This window comes from Cebidichthys violaceus, unplaced genomic scaffold (assembly GCF_023349555.1).
Source record: "Cebidichthys violaceus isolate CVI_PGR_0920_01 unplaced genomic scaffold, fCebVio1.0.p SCAF_72, whole genome shotgun sequence".
Lineage (NCBI taxonomy): Eukaryota > Metazoa > Chordata > Actinopteri > Perciformes > Stichaeidae > Cebidichthys > Cebidichthys violaceus.
The window spans coordinates 258,308-279,721 of record NW_027176950.1 but is presented as its reverse complement, the minus strand read 5'-3'; the positions used below and the strand labels follow the sequence as shown (position 1 = coordinate 279,721).

At 39.9% G+C, this 21,414-nt stretch overlaps 2 protein-coding genes across 6 annotated transcripts in view; both read right to left on the bottom strand.

Moving 5' to 3' along the window:
- Positions 1–496: 496 nt before the first annotated feature.
- LOC137891923 (inhibitor of nuclear factor kappa-B kinase subunit alpha-like) lies at positions 497–14,050 on the bottom strand. Of its 2 annotated transcripts, XM_068736756.1 has the most exons (22): positions 13,953–14,050; positions 13,336–13,459; positions 12,969–13,063; positions 12,663–12,780; positions 11,545–11,614; positions 11,370–11,458; positions 11,196–11,285; positions 10,919–11,043; positions 10,411–10,518; positions 10,065–10,200; positions 8,857–9,051; positions 8,265–8,367; positions 7,952–8,075; positions 7,304–7,455; positions 7,128–7,189; positions 6,916–7,025; positions 6,095–6,144; positions 5,858–5,963; positions 5,617–5,764; positions 4,848–4,984; positions 2,731–2,830; positions 497–1,964 (listed from the first exon to the last, which is right to left on the bottom strand). In XM_068736756.1, the coding sequence occupies exons 2-22, from the start codon at positions 13,438–13,440 to the stop codon at positions 1,899–1,901; spliced, it is 2,289 nt and encodes a 762-aa protein (XP_068592857.1). In that variant the 5' UTR covers positions 13,441–13,459; positions 13,953–14,050; the 3' UTR covers positions 497–1,898. The 2 variants fall into 2 exon arrangements, with proteins under 2 accessions (XP_068592857.1, XP_068592858.1); XM_068736757.1 differs by lacking the exons at positions 13,336–13,459; positions 13,953–14,050 and adding an exon at positions 13,303–13,314.
- Positions 14,051–15,247: 1,197 nt separating this feature from the next.
- Positions 15,248–21,414, bottom strand: part of LOC137891924 (PH and SEC7 domain-containing protein 1-like) — a 49,102-nt gene continuing 42,935 nt past the window's right edge. For all 4 annotated transcript variants that reach the window (XM_068736758.1, XM_068736759.1, XM_068736762.1 and 1 more), the window contains 2 exons: positions 19,964–20,107; positions 15,248–19,883 (listed from right to left, as the gene is read on the bottom strand). In XM_068736758.1, coding sequence (XP_068592859.1) covers positions 19,578–19,883; positions 19,964–20,107 — 450 coding nt within the window. In that variant the 3' untranslated portion in view covers positions 15,248–19,577. The remainder of the gene's footprint in view (positions 19,884–19,963; positions 20,108–21,414) is intronic.

Below are 21,414 nucleotides of genomic sequence, written 5' to 3'. Positions count from 1 at the left end.
AAAGTACAAAAGTATTAGCAGTAAAATATACTGAAAGTAGTAAAAGTACTGCAGAATATTATATATTACTGGATCATTGTTGATGCATTGTGTTCATCACATTATTTTAATTATTTATACATTTATGGCTCAACCTATAATAATATATCATAAATTACTACTTTTATAATAATTAATTTAAGTTATCAAATAAATGGAGGAAAGAAAAAGTACAATATTTCCTTCTGAGACACAGCAGAGAAGAAGGATAAATAACTGTATTTGCCTTTTGTCAGACGCTTCTTCACTTATTTAGGCTCTGAGGTGCTGTTAGCTCAATGCTAACATGCTAATGTTTCACAGGTGTGATGTTCACCCTCTTAGCTTAGCGTATTAGCATGCTAACATTTTCTAAACGGAGTACAAATGTTGAGAGGAAAACTTCAGGGATCACTAAAGTTACTAGAATTCATTCTAAACCAAAAGTTAAATATTAATCAAAGAATCAAAGAGTGAGTCATGCCAAAGTCATTTTATTTTATTACCAGGCAAACATTTGATCTTTATACGGGACATTTTCTTTTTACAAATTAAACAGATTCAAACCATCAGATGGAAACAAATACTTAAATTGAAAGAAAACCGACAGATCGAGTTACTTAAATACAAAAAAAATAAACTTTTGCACAACTTCATAAATACAACTCAGAGGCCCAAAGTTAACCTGAACCTGCAGTACATTCAACCGCTCACTGGTTTCCAATCACTCATTGATTTCACTGACTGTGCTCCGACGCCACGTTCATGTCATAGAAATACAAAGTTTACAACTCGAGCTGCAAAGATCAGCTGATTAATTTGAATTTATGGGGATTATTAAACAAACTATTTCACTATTTCATACACCGAATAATCCAGATCACCAGAAAGTAATTGGAGAGTTCTGGTCCCATTGAATACTTGAGAGACCGTTGAATGACTATAAATCAATTAATGTGCTGATTAATAACTGGATCAATTGATTCATTGTTTCTCGTCAGATGTCAGAAAATAGTGAAATATGCTCTTAATAATTTCTCACATGTTGTTCATCCGTTCTCTCTCTTTTAAGTGTTGGTCTTCTGGCGCTAAATATGAACGTAAACAAACAGTTTGAACCTTCTACGACATGAACGCAGCACAAACCGTCCGGTGAGACAACAGAACCTCTTTGTACCCGGCAGACAATAAAATAAAAGAGATGTACACCGTAGACGTAGAAACGTGATGACCAGCCACGTCCGTCACTTATACCGTGACTAAAGACCCCTATGATACATATATAACACTTTAATAAACTAATCAAAACAACATGGACATAGAATCTAAACCCCAGACTGTGTTGAGTAAAATATATCAAACCGATTATGAGTGATAAGAACAGTTTAACTGTAAATCTGAATATTCTGCAACCGTTGTTGGCAGCCTGTCTCTACAGAGAGGATACATGAGAGTATCAAAGTGCTGTTTGCTTGATTGTAATCCCCTCCCCCCCGACCACTTCCTGTGTTTCCTCGTACGTCACACGGCTGAACTTGTTCCTATGTTTCTGTCTCTTTACCTCAACCCTCATACCCTCTGGTGCTACAGTTTTTGCTATATATGTTTTATTGCAACTACAGTAATAATGAATATCCTCAGATGTTATGAATTATTATGGTCTATGGTTGTGCAGAAAGGAAAAACAGAAAGTAGAGTGACACAGCTTCATTGTTCTCTCATGTAAAAACAAGAATATTCATCAAGCTCTCCACCATGTGAGACGTCTGGAGAGGACAGACGCTGTGTGGACCGTTCAGAGTTTTTATGTGACGGCGTCTCTCAGTCTTTAGTGTTAGTCGGAGCGCAGGCAGTGATGGAAGGACGCGACCAAAAGACGCTCACGCATTTCTCTTTTTTAACTTCGTTGTTAAGGTTTCGTATTTGGTCCAGCTCCAGTCTTGGTCCTTGAAAGAGGAGAACCACCAGATTAAAAGAAAAACATCTCTAAAAATTATCATAAACAAATCAGTCTATGAAAACATTTAAATTTCTGAACGCTAGTTTTAAGAATGTTTTGTGCATAAATTGTTTTTTCCCTTTTTAGTGAGATATTTAATAAATATATATAATGTGTACATGTGTATACAAACAGTACATATGTATGTGTGTGTGTGTATGTATATATATATATATATATATATATATATATATATATATATATATATATATATATATATATATATATATATATATATATTAAATTTAAAGAATTATTTTCATCAAGAATTTGTTATTTGGTGCTCTGTCACACCACTGAACTAACATTTAATAACCATTTTGAAAACGTCATTCTTCTTCTTGTCTGGTGATCTTAACTTTATCATTAATGCTAATTTATAAAATGTGTCACAATAACACACAAATCATTCTGATCACCTTTCAGTGTATTTAAAAATCTATCGTCACAAACAAAATTTTAACCTGTAACAATGTGCAAACATTTTGAAAACGTGAACTCTCAAATGATAAAAAAACGTTAACTTTCACCACTGATACGACTTTAACCGCACAGAAACTGAACAAATCATTACAAAACTTCAGTGTTTCTGCCTTCAGGTAACTCAGTCGTGGTGTCAAGACGTTGAGATTGAAAGGTATACGAGCTTTTGTTGATGTAAATGTGACAGCGCTGCTTAAAAAGGTCCAGGATTACAACACAAGAGAACTCACCACGATGCTTTTGGCCTGTTCGTCAGTCGCTTCCTGCATCAGGCTGGTCAGCTGACTGAGGTACTTCTCATTCTCCTGCAGCAGACGTGGTGCAGCGTCACTGAGAGGAAACACACACACACACACACACACACACACACACACACACACACACACACACACACACACACACACACACACACACACACACACACAGGCCTGTTAGCCACCACTGCATCACATGAGACCTCCATCACATGTACAATGGTCTCAGTATTTCACCGGCTACAGCACAAGACGCACTGACCTACAAAACCGGGATTTAATGAGCAGCGTAGACACATCGTAACGAGAGACACGCCTCTATTTGGTTATGGTTGTAAAAAACTGTCAAAAAGAACAAAACTAAACAAAAGAAGTTGAATAGATGTAATTAAGACTTCTTTTATAACACTGATCCGTCTAAATGAAAGTACAAATCAAGTAGAACAATAGAAGGAGAGGAGGTCATGTGATCCACCAGTGTGTGTACAAAGAACACAATCCATCATCCCGATTGTCTCTACTGTAACGTTACTAAGCAGGTCTATTCTGTGACCACGACATCCACTGCTCCTCTGCTCCTTGGTTGCGTTTCATTTTTCGTAGAGTTGTAGTATTATGTAGTTGTTATCGTGTAGTTGTTATCGTATAGTTGTAGTTATTGTGTAGTAGTTAGTGTAGTAGTAGAATTGTGTAGTCGTTATCGTGTAGTTGTAGTATATTGTAGTTGTAGTATTGTATAGTTGTTATTGTGTAGTTGTAGTATTGTGTAGTAGTAGTATTGTATAGTTGTTATCGTGAAGTTGTAGTATTGTATAGTTGTTATTGTGTAGTTCTAGTATTGTGTAGTAGTAGTATTGTATAGTTGTTATCGTGTAGTAATAGTATTGTGTCGTCGTTATTGTGTAGTTGTAGTATATTGTAGTTGTATTGTGTAGTCGTTATCGTGTAGTTGTAGTATATTGTAGTTGTATTGTGTAGTCGTTATGGTGTAGTTGTAGTATATTGTAGTTGTATTGTGTAGTCGTTATCGTGTAGTTGTAGTATATTGTAGTTGTATTGTGTAGTCGTTATGGTGTAGTTGTAGTATATTGTAGTTGTATTGTGTAGTTGTTAACGTGTAGTTTTAGTATTGTGTAGTTGTAGTATTGTGTCGTTGTTATTGTGTAGTCGTTATGGTGTAGTTGTAGTATTGTGTCGTCGTTATTGTGTAGTCGTTATGGTGTAGTTGTAGTATATTGTAGTTGTATTGTGTAGTCGTTATGGTGTAGTTGTAGTATATTGTAGTTGTATTGTGTAGACCTTATGGTGTAGTTGTAGTATATTGTAGTTGTATTGTGTAGTCGTTATCATGTAGTTGTAGTATATTGTAGTCGTAGTATTGTGTAGTTGTTGTAGTGTTTTCATTGTGTATTTGTATAGTGGAACGAATAGCAGAGACAGATGTTTCCCTCAGGAGCTGGTGGAGACCAAACAGAGAGCTAAAAGGAGATTAAATATTAGTCTTAGAAACATGGATCTAAAGGAAAGCTAACGTTGCTCCGTGTCTGCTGGATGTGGTGAGAGGCAACAGTTTACTAACTCGCTTATTCCTCCGAACCTCAAAACTGAAATAGATTAAAAACATAGTTCAATATTTACAGCAGTCAGAGCCTCCTTACTTACCTCCTTACTTTTTAGTGTTAACACTTCTTCTATAAATAGATTCCATCGTTTGCCAATTTTTGTACAATAAACGATCAAAGAAATTCAACGTGCGGCCTTTTCTTTTTATGATTTATGGTAATGAAACTTTTGAAGTTCTCTCGTCTTCTAGCCATGGTTGTGATGTTTCCATAGAGGTGCAGGATTTATATATTGCAGTAAATATCAAGGCTGAGAGAAAAAAAAATGTGACGGGAGCGAAAAACACCCCTAAAGTGCTTTTTACAGCTGGTTTATGCTGCCCCCAAGTGGACAAAGGTTGTTATTACTGACATGAAGGGGGGGTGTGTGTATATATGTATATATATATTTTAGATCAATTTGTTTTCACGCAGTTAAACATGAAAAAGTCCCATGATTCATCTGGATGAATTAGCGGACCGATGAGTTACCTGTCATTGGGCCCAGGTAGGGAGGTGAGGGGATGCGGGGAGCTGACTGGCTGAGCCGACTGGGACCACTGAGACACCTGCAGCAGGTTGGACGACTCGGGACTCGTTGCTATCGAGTTTCGGGTCAAGTTTTGAGCCTGGAGGAGACGGAGAGGGGGAGCGGGAGAGAGAGAGAGAGATCGTACTGTTACATCCAGGAACAACAAACACAGAGTCTCCTCCTACTGGAAGGAATGCAGGCAGCTCTTCATGTTTGTGCTCATTCAGAGCGGCAAAGTGTGAGAACAGATCTGGACCGACTCATGAGTTGCAGAGACGGACACCAAACGGACAGTTTGGTAATAAAGAAATTAGTGGATTGACAGAAACTTAACTATTTAACAAATAATAATTGAATTCAAGTCAACTTCTAGCTTCCTCCATTGTGAGGACTTCCTGTTTTCATTCGTCTTATGTAATAATAAACGGAATATTTTCGGGGTTTTGGACCGTTGGTCAGACAAAACAAAATCTCGAAGAAATTGGGACTGACATTTAGTTTATTATTTTATGACATTTTGTGGACCAAAGTTAATCGAGAGAAAAATCCAGTAATCAAGTATTTGCAGCCTGAAGACAAGGAGACGTGGTTCTATTGAATTACAGTAGAGTACTCTGAATATTTAGAGCCCTCACTGATACCCAGACCCTAAAAACATGAGATTCCTGAGCGTTGATACTCTATACAACTGAACTGAACTGATAAAACAAAGAAGGCAGAGTCACTCACGCAGGCGATCTTCAGTAAATGCCAGAACTCTCTCTGTCTCTTGATCTGCATCTGCATCACTGTGTTGTCGGCATCCTTGATGTTCTCCAAGGTTTTCTCAATCCGTGGAAACAAGTCGATGATCTTCTGTTTGCTGATCAGGATCTTACTGTTGGGAGGAGGCGAGGCAGACGTTGACACACAGTGAACACACAGGTGTGAATACAGCGCTGCATGTGCTGGAGGACTGCTGGTCTCTTACCTGAGGTGGGTGTACAGGTCTTTGAGTACCTTGTCCTGGTTCTGGACCGTCTGAATGATGGCCTTCACCATCTCAGAGCTGTCACTGCTCACATCTGGCTCAGGTACTGAAAGACAATCAGAATAACGACTGAAGACACATTTTAACTCTAACAAATGGATTCATTTGATTTCTGTTTTGCTACCTTTCAGTTGATTTCATAACATTTTGAACAAATTAGATGAAGACGTTTCTTACTTTTGCATTTCATCTTCATTTGCTTGTAGAGCTCAATCGCCTTTTCTTCACTGCGATAAAACAAATTAGTCACAAATAAATTATATTTACAAGACTGAATTCTAAAGACATAAATATCTGTAAAACTCTTAATGACTAGTTCACACTACGACACGACTGTAGCCCAGATTTTACTCTCGCCCACAATTTTTTTGTGGGACATCAACGAGCATCACTACGCCAGCGTCACTTTTTTGTGAGTTTTTAAAGAAGAAAAACGTAGTTTTGAGGCGTTAACTGGGATTCCTCCTGAGGAAAGATCTGATAGAGTGTGACCACCTGTTGCCTCAGTGACGTAGCGTGAAAACCACAAAGACTTCAAGAAATCACGTTGTGTAGAGTGAATTTAGCTTCAGGACATCAGAGCCGTCAGTGGTCTTTTAAACTGCAGAATGTTCATCACATGTTTAAAACATCCTTCCTGTCTGTTAGCTCCATTAACCTGACAGCAGTCACACAGCAGCACAAAAGGAGCTTTTTATCCTTTCAGTAAAACTATGAGAAGCAGAGTGACTTCAGTGAAATTTCCATGAAAGTTTCAGATTGTTACTCAACTTCCATGAAGCCAAACGTGGTTGTTTGGAACAATTCATGGCAGTTATGCGTATTTGAATATATATTAATTTACTTCCTACAAAGTTCTTGTACACTCTCAGTCTTACTGGTAGATCGAGGTGTTCCTCTGGACTCTACGGTCTTTCAAATCAACTAAACCCGAGAGAGAGACCATTGATAACTGTATAGATGAAATATTAGTATTGTCAGACCACAGCAACACTCACAGCTGCTCCATCTTGTCTCCTTGGCGTCGAGCGTACGGACTCCTCTGAAGTTCCACTATCTCTGAATGCAGAGCCATGATCTCATCATCCAGGTGGCTCACCTCTGCCACCTGCAGGACGAACCAGGAATCACACCACCATCAAAGATTTACACTGATAGACCTTACAGGCCTTTTTGATGTTTTAAATGTGAAAAAGAAAACATGCATTACCTGTGCAAAAGCAGCAGCTCGCTCCTCGTTCTCCTGCCAGGCTTTCAGCATCTTTTCAGAGGCTTTAAACACACACACACAGCTCATCAAAACAAACATCTGGCTCAGTGCTGTATTAAATATTTCCATACGGTCAAGTATCAAACTGAAACAACCAGCTGCCAGGAAGCACTCACATATGCCATAGTGCATCTGATCGCTGTATTTCTCCAGGTCGTACTGGATGCTGCTCTTGAAGAAGTCCAGCTTGGCCTTCAGCTGCTGAGAGAAGCCGAACATGCTGTTCTTACACCTGGTCAGGTTGGTGTTGTAGCGCAGGAGACTCAACCTGGAGGAAGGAGACGATTGAAGGGTTAGAGAGCTTTGGGAGGAAGAGGACTCGGGTTCAGTTCCCTCTGGTGTGGCTGGTTGCATCATCCAGCAGAATGTCTACAAATCTGTCGATTGAGTTGTTTAGTTCGTAAAATGTCAGAAATCTATTCATGGCGTCCTCATACGTCTTGTTTTGTCCAAAACTCAAAAGACATTCAGTTCACTGTCACAGAGGAGGAAAGAAACCAGAAAATATTTTCATATTTAAGTAGCTATTATTTTAGAGCTATTATAAAAAAAAGCTCTAAAATAAAGAACCTAACCTGGATTAAATTATCATTATGCAAAATAAAAAAGGTTCTACTGCAATTAATAAACAACTGACAACTTAACTATTAATAAATAGACTTCAACAGCAACTAAATGATAAAAAATATATATATTTCTGAGTAGAGAAAAACACAAAATGGTGGTGTTTTTCGTCAATGTTAAAACAATAAGAGATCACTCACATAGCAGCTCTCTGTCCTTGGAACAGACGGCTGTAGTCGTCCTTCAGCCCACAGATGTAGCTCACCGCTTCACCCCAAACCTTCTTCAGCAGCACCAGGGGAAGCTGCGTCTTGGCCTCTTGCACTGAGAAGTTACAACCAGACCCATGAGAGCCGACGGCGTTAATCACAGCTAACCATATGTTTTATTACGTCATTGATCTGAGAGAGACACAGGAAGTCGGAGTGAAGCCTGCGATTTGTGAAATGCACGGAGGTTCATTCAACAGTTCATCGTCTCGTCGGCAGCAGACGCTCCTTAAAATAGACCCACCTATAGTGTTGACTTTGTCGGGCAGTAGTCTGGCACTGAGGGGTCCAGAGTACTTGGTGATGCTCTTGTCAAACAGATAGACGATGTAGCTGTCCCACCCTCTCTACACAGGGGACAAGAACAGCACCACTTACACAGCCTGCACAAACCTTTCCTGTCTCTTAAAACAGCATTAATGATTGATTCAAAGTCCCTCGACACACACACACACACACACACACACACACACACACACACACACACACACACACACACACACACACACACACACACACACACACACACACACACACAGAGTGTGTGTCCACCCTGAGAACTGCCGTCGCAGCTCTTTTCTGCAGCGTTTTGGATTTTATCCCTGAAACAAGTCTTTTACAGATATATATCCCGTCTTTGTAAAGGGTCCAAAGGGACAGACTAGCATTAAATAGCTTGTTTTTTGTGCTTCATTAGCAGTATGACACAGTAAGGAAATGACAGGACATGAAGAGAGAACAAAAATACAAGAAAGATACGCTGCAAGACTCCATTTGTGGACGTTGCCAGCTCGTGGTTGTTGTCTTCAACCCTTAGAACCACAAGGACCACTCACCACTCCATCCAGGACACACTGAGCAGCGGCCTTCCTGGGATCCAGCGACACTCCTGTCTCCTGCAGCAGCTCCTGGTTCACCACCTCGATCTTGGTCTCGGCCTCGATGCGCCTCTGCAGACTGTGGAGACTTTCCTCCACAGTCAGCTGGAAAGAGTGGACCTGAGCTGTGGTCATGTTCAGGATGTGGACGACCTAAAGGAGACACGGGCGACAAACGGTTCGGTGTAAAGCACGGGTCGTCGTTTACTCAATAACTCAAGAGCGTTGTTCGTCCAAAACTCTAAATTTATTAAAAAAAGACAAATGTAATAATTTCCAAAATTCACAAAATGGTTTTAACTAATAAAACATGCTGCTTCAATCCATATCTGTTGGAGTTTAGCCTTTTAAAAACAGCATTTTCATTGTGGTCAGAAAACGGTTTGAATGTAAAAACAAAGACATTCGATAGAGTCCAACCTTGTTAATCAACACATTCCTCTTTAAAAAAAAGCATTTAATGTTTGGTCAGATCCCTGATCTCGTTCACTCGTTCTCTGAGTTCATTCAGAATGATGTCAGTTTGACTCTATTTCACTCTAGACTCGTTTAGTGCCTGTTCACAGTGTGCCGACTTATTGGCCTCCTGTATGATGCTCACACAAAATACTACATACTAGTACTCCCATTGATACCGCTCATCGGTTCGGTTCCTTATCGATACTCTTATCTTATCAGAAACGGAGCATTTCTGCAGACTGATGTTCTGCTTGTTGGTCACGTTGTGATAGACTGCTGCTGCTGCTGTTTCCTCTCTTACTTGTGAGGCTTTTATTGTGTTTGAGACAACCAGAGTTCTCAGCATCTACTGGAGATGTAGATTATAGATCTACATCTCCAGTAGACAAAACCCTGATGATAAAATAACCATAAACATTAGAAATGAAGGTTACATGCTGGATGACCCAGATACAACAGGCTCCAAAGCACTGATAAAACGCAGACTCTTAGGATCTAAAGGTCTGCCGCTAACTTGGCTCTGAGTTATGCTCTGCTTCATGCTCTTAAATGCTTGTTTGGAAAAGGAAATGTACTTATGACTTCTGGTGACTAGTAGTTCTTTTGATTACCAATGTTGAATGCACTTATTGTAAGTCGCTTTGGATAAAAGCGTCTGCTAAATGACTGTAATGTAATGTAATGTAATGTAATGTAATGTAACTCACCTTCATACTCAGAATCTGCTCCATTTCTTCAAAGCACGAGGGTTTCTTGGTGTCGGTGTTGACTTTGCCTCCTCTGTGGACAGGATCCCACTTCAACATCAGCTGCAGCAGCGCTTCCATCGGCCCCAACATCGTCCTAAATAACAGCGAAGAAAGCACGAGTTCAGGGAGAGGAACTGTCACTAAACGACGTCCAAATACTCACAGCGACTCAAGTCTATTTTACATTTCATTTGAGTGACTGATGGACAACCGAGCACTTTCTCCAGCTTAGGAAGAACATGTCGCCCCCCGTGTGATTAGTGATTGATGAGGTATATATTTCCAGCAGTCACAGCGTCCTGACCTGCTCAGATTGTTGGGGTAGGGGAGTTGTGTGGAGAACCTCACTTCTCCGTTCGGGTCCTCGACAGCCATGATGTCTTTAGAACCTTTATTCTTCACTTTGCTCGCCCTGTGAATGAAGAAGACAATGATGATCTTAAACGCATTGCTGTTTAATTTGTATATTCAAAGCACAAAAGCACAACTTGCTTTGTGAATGAGCAACTTCCTTCATTTGGATTTTAGATTTTTAATAAAACTTCACTATTTCATAAATTAATGATTATTGTCCAACAGGAAATGCTGCCATGGAGTCAGTTAAACTAGTAAACTGTGCGCTACAACCTGAGCCCTGTTGTATTTTTAAACCGTTATTCGTGCAGAAGACTGACAAGGTGAACTAAAGTGTTGTATATTTTATTTTATAAGCCAACTTAAGTCTCCAAAACCCTTTTTATCCATCCGGTAAAATAAACCACTCCTGTGCAACATGTACACGTCATAATGTTTTGCTTATCAGGTCAACTCACCACTGCACAGGCTGAAGGTTGTGCAGGAACGGACGGAAACCACAAATGCATTCAAATATCATGGTGCCGAAGCTCCAGTAGTCCACAGTCACCGTGTACGGCTTGTTCTCAAACAGCTCAGGAGCCTGAAGAGAAGAAGTGATGAAACATCACACATTTGATCAACATCGACGACCACGTTATCTAGCGTTTCTACATCTGTGAAGGAAGGAAGCGTCATAGATGTGATAAAGCGAGGTACATCTGAGGATAAAGACACAGTTATTTGTTTGCTTACCAGGTACTGAAGCGTGCCAACGAAGGAGGTGCACAGACTGCCCTGGTCCAGGTCTTTAGCATAGCCCAGGTCAATGATTTTGTGAACCAGCTGTAGAAGAAGAAAAAGGACATTTTAGACAGTTTCCTCAAGATGTAAAGTCAAGCAGAACAAAACCGTGAGGTGTCCGTTTACCTTTCCGTTGATATCTTGCAGCACTATGTTTTCAGGTTTAAGGTCTCTGTGTATGATCTTGTTCTCGTGAAGATACTGGATACCAGATCCTGGAGCACAAAACAAGTGGGTTTAACTGAAAGATGAGGCTCTAAAAAATAATTAGACGCGTCTGAATGAAGAAAACACGACATACCGACATCATTGAGTAACGAAAGAACTTCACTCTCTTTCAAACCGCAGCAGTTATCAGGTTTGCTCAGCATCTGTAATCACATCACATCTGCAGTAAATCTACATTACATGAGCCTCACACAGCATGCTATGATTGTATGTATTGTATGACGTACAGTGCAGCATGTGATGCAACTTCATCCTTCGCCCGTCTACACTGTGATGACATACATACATACATACATACATAAATAAATACATAAACACACATACATAAATACATACATCCTTTAACACATCCAAACTCCAATTTACATCGTTTTCTGTTCTTGTTGTCAGACAATGTTGTGGAAAGTTTCTAATGTTAATCGGGAGAAGAGTTTTGTTCACAAATCAAACAATCAAGTCTTCAAAAGATTCAAAGTTGTCTTTATCTGTTTATTCACTTGCAAGTGGGAAGATAATTCAACAGAGCAGGTATCACAGCAGTCTGTTGAAAAAGCCTTCAACGAAATACAATATTCAATACTCTTTATACAGTTGTTATCTCTGAAGGGAGTCACCCACACAAGGGCTTATCCATTGTATTTTGCTGACTCCCCACAGTTTCGATACATCAAAGGTAGGATGAGGACAGGTTTCCTCATTACTGCATAGTTTCAACTTTCTTGACTCCAGATAAGGTCGAATTAATAAGATACAGTTCTTATTTCCAGTTTCGGGTTCACAGCAAGGACACATAGTTGTTTATGCATATTTTTACCATTACAACAACAGAACATCACAATAGATTACAGCGTATAAAAACCACCTGTTACCCAAGTGAACAGTACTGCTCCCTCCTAAAAGTCGAATCACTGCATTTTGTTTTGCTGAGTCATTGTGGAGAGAGCAATGCAGGAGCAACAGCATGGCAGGCTGTAAACTTTACAACAGAGACTGGTCGTAAAATGACCATCAGCATGGCGCTGAACAGCATGACTCATGCTGATGTTGTGATGTTTAACCAGACGCTGGTGCAACCTCCTCTACAGGAGTGACGCTCCATGGTGCACTAGGGTTTTATCACCAAACTATTACCAGGAAGGACGCATGCTTTTACTTTCTCTGACTGGAAATCTGAAGAACAAAGTCCCTCACCTTCCTCAGGTCTCCCCTGGAGCAGTACTCCATGGCCAACAGTGGGAGATCATTTAGGGCGATGTGCCTCATTTCCTCCGGGACATCTCGGGCTGACACAACATTGATGTGATTCAACCTGATTGGGAGAGAAAGAGGAGTCAATACTATACTATTACTATTTAATGATACCCATGCATGATCATAATAATTTTGACTAAGTATCATCATTATGATACCGGGACATCACTGTATATAATGCCTTTAAATCAATGTGCTAATGAACTGTCCCCTAACAAAGAAAAGTATATACAAAATAAGTCAAACTTTTTCATGATCTGGATTTCTCTGCTCCATCGGTCCTTATTTCTTGGCGTGAGCTCCAGACGGCACATTTTCACAGCTAGTTTTTCATTTGTATCCTACAACACAGACAAAAAGAAACTCTGTTGTTATGTCTCACTGCATAAAAGAGAACCCCAAAACAGCAAGTTTGTGTTTAGCTATTCCCCAATATATCTTCATAAAATGTCACAATACTTAAGAGTACTTAATGATGCAAAGTAGGTAACTAAGTAGTAAATGTTATGGTTGTTTTGAGAGGTGTCAGTGTTTAGAGTCACATTTCTCTGCAGTGTCAGGGTCATATAACTGAACTTACATGATGTTGGTACAGGTAGACATGGTAACTTACATGATGTTGGTACAGGTAAACATGTCCAAATCCGCCCATTCCCAGCCTCTCCTTCAGCTCCCAGTCTCCGCAGTTCTGGTTCTGCCTGAAGGGGGGTTTCTCCATTGTTCTGACGCAAGTTAAACTGAAATATACAAACAACGTTTACATGACAGTAAAGTTCTCTTACATCCCGTAATATTTAACCTAAAAGCCATTTGTAGTGATAACAAACTGACTGCGACGTTTGAATTCCTACCTAGCTAACAAACTAAAAAACAGGACATGGCTACATCCTGGAACACCTGCCAAGCTAATGTCAGCTTACACCGATATTTGATAATGCCGATGTTAAAATTACGTTTTAGGCACAAGTGGCCTGTTAATTACAGATAGCATGCATGAAAAACACAACATTTAATTATTATGGAGACTAAATTGGCTAACTTTAGCAGGTATCTAACGGGCTAGCTACGTCAAACGTTTAGCCAAACCAACGGCAGAACACATACATTCCAGGAAATAGATGACGCCGGCTCGTTAGCATTAACTACAAACTGAATGCCTTCGACGCCACTTAAGTGACATTCTAAGTGGATGCTTCCGTCGCTAAAAAAGCGAGTTTTTTTTAGACTTACTTTGTGTTTCTATGTAAGTGTCATGAGCCGTTTTTTCGGTGTAACTGCGAGCTGTCCGGTTGTTTTTTCGGCACCGTGAGATTGTGTGTACTTTTTCCGTCGTGACGTCACGAGAGTACCCGGATGTTCTTTTTTCTTGAAAAATTAAAAGCGAGGTTGCGTTCAAGGACGCGAACACCGGCTGCGTTTAACTAAAACTGTTGATGACCGTTAAAATCAGCAGGCCTTTATATATATATATATATATATATATATATATATAAACAAATATAAACAATAAACAAATGACTATTTTCATATATTACTTTATATATAATACACGTTTGATCATATGACACTGTAATGTACGTTTACTTACGTAAAAGTACCCATTAGGAAGAATCACAAATTTGTATTATGTTGTTGAATTTTACAGTTGGGACTAATTTAAAAAAAATGTTTATACTGCTGGATATCTTAATTAATCCAGAGGTTTTTCATTTGTTTTATCCAAGGACACATCTGGACCCCCTCATGTATGTCTGTCTTTTACACTTCTGTAGTTTTTTATGTACAAGAACAACACAGGCTAATGTAGTATAAAATGTAAATTCTCAAGTAAAGTACTTCCTGGGTCCTGAATCACAGAGGGTAATTTATTGTACTATTTTTGTGGATGTGTTAAATTTCAGGAATTTCTTACCTTTAACAGTTTAATCTGGCCAAAGCATACATTTAATAAATTGTACACAGAAGATATTGAGCCATATATTGTGCGCACATGATATGGATCTTGTGCGCAGATAATATGTGAATATATAAATATATATATATATATATATATATATATATATATATATATATATATAAATATAAATATATATATATATATATATATATATATATATATATAAATAATGTAATATGAAAAACAATCTTTGAGTATTTTAGGGGCTTGGTTGCAGTAAAAGTTGCAATACCACAATATATAAATACTTTTGATACAATTAAACGTCTCACATCCAACATTTCCATCAAAATGTACTTAAAGTATTTCAAATAAAATAGTAATAATGCAGCAGAATGGCTTGTCAGTGATGTATATTATTGGATCAGATTATGTAAGGAACATTTTAATGTAAAAATAACAAAAACACTGGATTTAATGTGCTGATTTCCTTTTTAAATCTTCAGTGAACAGCTGTCAAAATATATGCGTTTGGAATGTGGTGAAGTAGACGTTTTTAAATACTTAGCTGATGTATGAGTACCCTCTGAAATGTATGTACATTCCACACAATGACGTTGGGACACAGTCAACCTTTCAAAACACTTTTTATTTTCACCTTCTATGCCTCCCAAAACGAGAAGCTCACAGACAACATTTCCATTGGTGAGTTTTTTTAACAAGGCAGTGACACATGTAGCTCACTGTGTGTGTGTGTGTGTGTGTGTGTGTGTGTGTGTGTGTGTGTGTGTGTAGCATTAAATGAACATTGCCTCACCTGCACCAGTCTAAAAAACACTGAGATGGATCAGATCAGACCTCTACATGTAAAAAGATTTGTATGAGCTGGCTCGAATCTCTAAAACACAACAGCATACAACAGCGTTAAATATAGCCATTTCCTTCATTCACATTGAGAGAAATAAAAGAAAAATGACCATGAGCTCAAGGACAGGAAAAAAAAAAAAAGAAAACATGTTGACCTACCTTAAATATTAACCCTCCATTTAATACTCTAACCATAATATAAACGAAAACAGGCCATAATATCTCATGCTTTATTTACACGTCACATTCAGAAATGAGGCGTTCATGGGCAGAAATGAAAAATAACGTGTTATTTATTAAAGGACAGCTGCGGGCATGCACTGCTGCTTTAACGGAGGTAACGGGGTGACTTTCACTTGTGCATCACAAGAGCCGTCACCAGGGGAACCAGCCATTTCCATGCTAACCAGTGCCATGGAGATGCTGCAGCTGCTCTTTGATGCGAGTGAGTGGTGACGACGTGTTGGGGGGGGGGGGGGGGGGGGGGCCTTGGGGAGTTTGTCAAGGTGGAGGCTCTGAAGATTGGCTTTCCTTTCATACCATACTGTATGGAGAGTAGACAGCCTGTGGTGAGGTTTTTAATGTTAATTGTACGGTAAAACACCGTTTCTTTCTACAGTAAAAAAAAACTTTTTTAAAAGGGAAATATGAAATCAAACTCCAACGTCCACTGTAAAATCAGCAGCGCTCGCATCCTTTTACTGTAATAGCAGAAAAAGTTATATCGTATTTATTATTCTGGCAAACACAGCACAACTGTTTTTTTACCGTAAAAACAGTTTTTTGTTGTTTTTTCATACAGTGATTTGTTTTTGGATATAGTTTCAAGTTACTACTAGGAGTACTAATACGTATTACTAGGACTGACTTTGAACTGTCCATATTCTGTTCAGTTTTAGTTAAATGGTCCGATTCTTAAAATCACAAGAATGATCTTTGTGATTATTGTTAATATTATTGATTAATATGCAGATTATTTCTCTCTTCTTTTCTCTTTATTTCTCTGTGAAAATGTTAAAAAATAGTGAAAAAAAATGATCTGATCTTTTGTCTGCCCAACACTCCAAAAATCCAAATAGATTAAATTTACTATGACATTTGTCAAAGAAATGCTGCAAATCTTAAGATTTTAGAAGCAGGAACCAGAAAAATGTTTGACCAAAGATCAATTGAACATCAAAACAGTTGCAGATGATTTGATTGACTAATTGTTTGAGCTCTTGAGCTCACAGTTGAGATTGAAAGTCCATTCTTGACCTCCAAAACAGCAAAACAATAAAAAAAAAGGAATTTGAACAACTGAATTTTCATAAAAAGTGGATGAACTCTTTGTGATGAGGAAGATCGTTTGATGCAATCCATTATTTTCTGAACATTTGTACTAAATTAAATGAGTTGGTACACGTAGAGATGCTCCATGTGTAAAATCAAATGATCAAAATCTACCCAAAAAGATTATTTTAGTCAGAAATAAACGTAAATGATCGATGCTGAAGTTTGGAATAAAGATTAATTCATAATTTCAGGATAAAATCTGAGAAGTGCCTTCAAGTTGATGAAATATTGGTTTTAATCTGAACTGAATGAATCAAAACTCATCATCCGCTGCTCTTCAGCCACATTATAAACAGCCAAGTCAAACACTATTAATAAATACAGAGCTGTAATGTTAAAGTCATGTAACTGATGTCAGCTATGGAAACAATATCTATATAAACTTAAACACAAAACCACCAGAATGGAAAAAAAGTCTGAGAGATGACTCAGGTGAAAGATGAGAGGAGATATAGATGAAAAAATAAGCAAATGACTATTTTCATTATCGATTAATCGGCAATTCTTTTGTACAAAACCCAAAGACACAAAGGTTTCATGAAGGAAATATTCATAATCAAGAAACCGTCGTCTCCGCTCCAGAACAGCAGGCAGAACGTGATTTGAAAGGCAAACACTAAGCTAAGCTTAAGCCTTGACATTAAATCATGTGTTCCAAAAAAAACAACAACACAAATCCACATTTAGAGCTGATGACGACGTGACAGACAGGACTCACTCACATAGACCGGAGACAACCACGGGTAATACAAAAAAACAGGTGTTGTGTCACTTAGCCCTGCAACCCCCCCCCCCGAATATGTGATGAGATGCATATTCACTGCAGGTACAGCAGGTGTGTTGTGGCTGAACGTCGTCAGCTCTCCCTGCTGGTTCTGACGTTTTTAAAAGCCTGAGTAGAAACACGTCTGTAATGCTATGAGGCGTTTTATGGCGACCAAAAAAAACAAAAAACAAAAAACAGGCTGCCCAGTTCCTTCCTTTTTTAATTATTATACATTCTCCACCTTTTTTTTTTCATGCATCTCCTATAACAACCCTGATCCCTTTTAAAAATCATGCTGTGGGTCGTAGCCAACCATGCGCCGTCTTTGGATCGCTGCCCACGGCAGCTTCTCTCACCGTGTAATCCCGTCACAAACACCCTCTAATCACGTACTAATCTCTGATAGGTACACAGGCGTCACTATAATACTCATATTGTGCTGAATTATTACCACCATGTCAGAGAAAAAGAAAAACACAACAACAACAACAACAACACATGATTATCGTGTAGCGCTTCTGGGACTTACAAGAAGAGACTTTGAGCGCACCTAACGCGTCTTCACAATCGTGTGATTGAATATATTGTAAATATATTACCGTCATATATCCTACAATATAAGCTGATGGTGCGCTGTATATATATATATATATATATATATATATGTATATATATATATATATATATATATATATATATACATATATATACACAACACATCCTGGATGTTTACAAAGAGTATGAGTAGCATATATTTTCCTTTTACATTTTCAATATACACTTGACATACACAGGAGGAAAAGGTTCAACATCAACAAACAACTGTAAAATACCATAAAAATATTGAAAAAACAAGAACATTCAGGGTCTGCCTGGTGAGTGTTAAAATAGGGTTTATAAATGAGAGGCTATAAGTACAGACGGAGATTACACATGTTGGGTGAGGCACCCGCATGAGGGAGACAAAAAACAAACAGAAAAAGGACTTGAATGACCCCCAGAGAACAAGTTTTGCAGCTCTCAGTTTTGCCCTTTTAAAGTAGTAAAAGGCCTAAAAGAAGCAGAGCTGGATGCAGGCATGCGGATCACCGGAGGAAAACAACATTCGGCCAAGAAATAGAACAGAAGCACATCACGGGGACAGAAAGCCAAAAGCAACTCCTGTTCGAGTAGAGACAAAAAGAAGAAGAAGAAGAAGAAGAGCTCTCTGGATGAGATGAGCTGCTGTGAAGTTCAGCTGACACCTCTAATCGGCCCGTGTCACCGCGGCCACGCCTTCATTAGTGTGTGGAGTACGGTCCGCAGATTCAACTCGATACCACCTTCAGTAAAATAGGAGCTAAAAGCTGTGAAGCCCCCCCCCCCTTTTGTGGAATGTGAACGCACCGCGGTGACGTGGAGATAAAAACAAGGAGCTGGTAAACGGTGGTGATGAGTTACAGCGCTTCAGAAGTCAAGAGTGGTCGGTGGAGATTCAGACTGCAAGTCGTCCTCAGTTTGAGATGAGATGCTTTTAATACGTTTGGTCCCCGAAAAAGGTCAAGAACAAAAAGTGGGAGAAGGAGGCGAGAAAAAAAGGAACCCGGATGTTTTTCGTCCCTGTGCGTTCGCTTCTCTTCATCTCGCCGTTTCGGTCTGCTGTCGCATCCCAGCGCACGTTTCTCAAAGACGCCTCGTCTCTGCAGGTCTGTGGCCTCCTGCACCAACGCGGTGCTTCTCGGCCACGCTGCCAGTCACGGGGTCTGCATCTCCTCTGTCCCATGAGGAGATCGGGGTGTGCCGGGGGGAGGGCGTCGTGGTTTTGGTTGGTGGGTGGTTGGTGGGGGGGGGTTGGCGTTGGGGTGCAGACCCCCCCCTCACTCCTGCTACCCCCCCTTCAAGCAGAGCTCCAAACCCTCCTGGATCTCAAATAAAAACCTCATGCAGGGAGACGGCCTGCCGCTGGCAGTGCAACGCTGTGCCGCTCCCAGGGCGCCCCCCCCGCCCCGTCTCACTTCTTGACGGCCTGGCGGTAGCTGTGTCTCTGGCCGTCCGGTCGGGGCTTACCGCCGCCGCCGCCGCCGCCGCCGCCTCCGCCTCCGCTGCAGCCACTGGCCTTGCTGCTGGTGCCCCCGTCCCTTGCACTGCTGGCCTGGCTGATCTGGCTGGCCTGGCTGCTGTCCTGCAGCGTGGGGCTGGACTGGGCCCTCTGCAGCCCGTTGTCCTCCAGCAGCTGGGACTCGAACACAGACAGGTCCTCCTCGCCGCTCCGGATCTTAGCTCGCAGCAGCATGACGTACGTCCCATACCGGGTTTTCTGAAAGGAGACAAGAGAGTGAGCTGTAACAGTGATTTAGTATCATATCATTTAGTTCTTTCTCTTGAGTCCCAGCTCACCTCAAACTCCAGATACTCATCTCGCTGCCGGTACTCGTCCAGCTCGCGCCCTTTCACCTTGCGGTCGGGGGGGTAGGAGCGTAGCTCTGCCAGCTCGGTGGACAGGGTTCTGAATCGAGCCTCGTGGGACCTGATCTGCTCCTCCTGTGAGAACAAGATCAACACGGACATCAGGAGGGAGATGAAGGAAAACAATCACAAACTCCTTCTTTCATTGACAGTTTTTAAATGCTCAGCTTGTTTTTATTTTAGTCTTTTATTTAACCTTTATCCTGCTGCAGTTGTGACTCCCATTTTATTTTACTAGCATTATAGTTATTATTTCCTCAGACTTTATGGTTTGTTTTGAATTACACACAGAGATGTTTCGATTTAAAGGATCGGTTCTAAATGTTTCTAGTGCGCCTTAAAGAAAGAAAGAGATCTAGACGTTTACATCTCATCTACACCTGGATATCGACGACAAACTCACAAAGGTGGAGAGACTTTTTGTTGGAAGTTGTGTAATAAAAAACAAAACACGCTGGACTTCAGAATCAATGGAGGCAGACTTATGTCTCTCTCTACTTAGGAAACATGTCTAAAGAACCGGGAATCAGAGACAAATATCTACTAAATATTCTAACAATAAACAGGTTGACGTGAGGAATGAGATGCCTGTGGTCATAAACCACTAGTGACCACTGGGTAATATATCACATCGGTGTTAAGTGCCGTGTTTATTCATTAAAAATTAATTCTAATTACTCTGCTATGAGGAGATGAAAAAATGACGTGTCAACTCCTTTTGGCTGCACAGAACAGATCATTACTCTGCTGCTAGATGTTTTGATGAATTTCACAAGATCTTAGACTTGACTCAGACCCAGGTCTCTGGACTTTGAAGCGAGTTCAACATAACCAGGTTATTTTTTGGTTATCTGGATTAACTAACCCCAACAACCACCATCCTGCTAAGGCGTCCTACGAAGCTGATTATCAACTCTGTAAATCAACTCATGGTTTCTCAATCTGGCCGTGAGCGCGTCCACTTAAAAAAAGGCGGAGTTTGCAGCATGTGACCAATCACAAACATGGATGAGTCGGCGCATTTTACAAATACTTAGAAAACTATGATATCAGAGAAATACGAAGGCGTTAAGCACTAAATTCAGGCTGAAAGTAACACAGCGGGTCATAAATCACTGATTGTGTGAATGTGTGAATCAACAGATTTATAATCTCACTGCTTCATCTAGAGCACAATAGATCTGATTTTTTCCATCCAAACTCCATTTCACAGTGCTGCGGCTGCAGCTAAAATAATTAGGTTAAAATATCGTCACACACAACATAAAAATACATCTGCAACACATTAATTTAACAGAAAACACATGTAATTACAGTCAGATCCATCGTGCTCTAGATGAAGCGGTGATGTGCTGAGTCTGTTAATTTACACATTCACACAG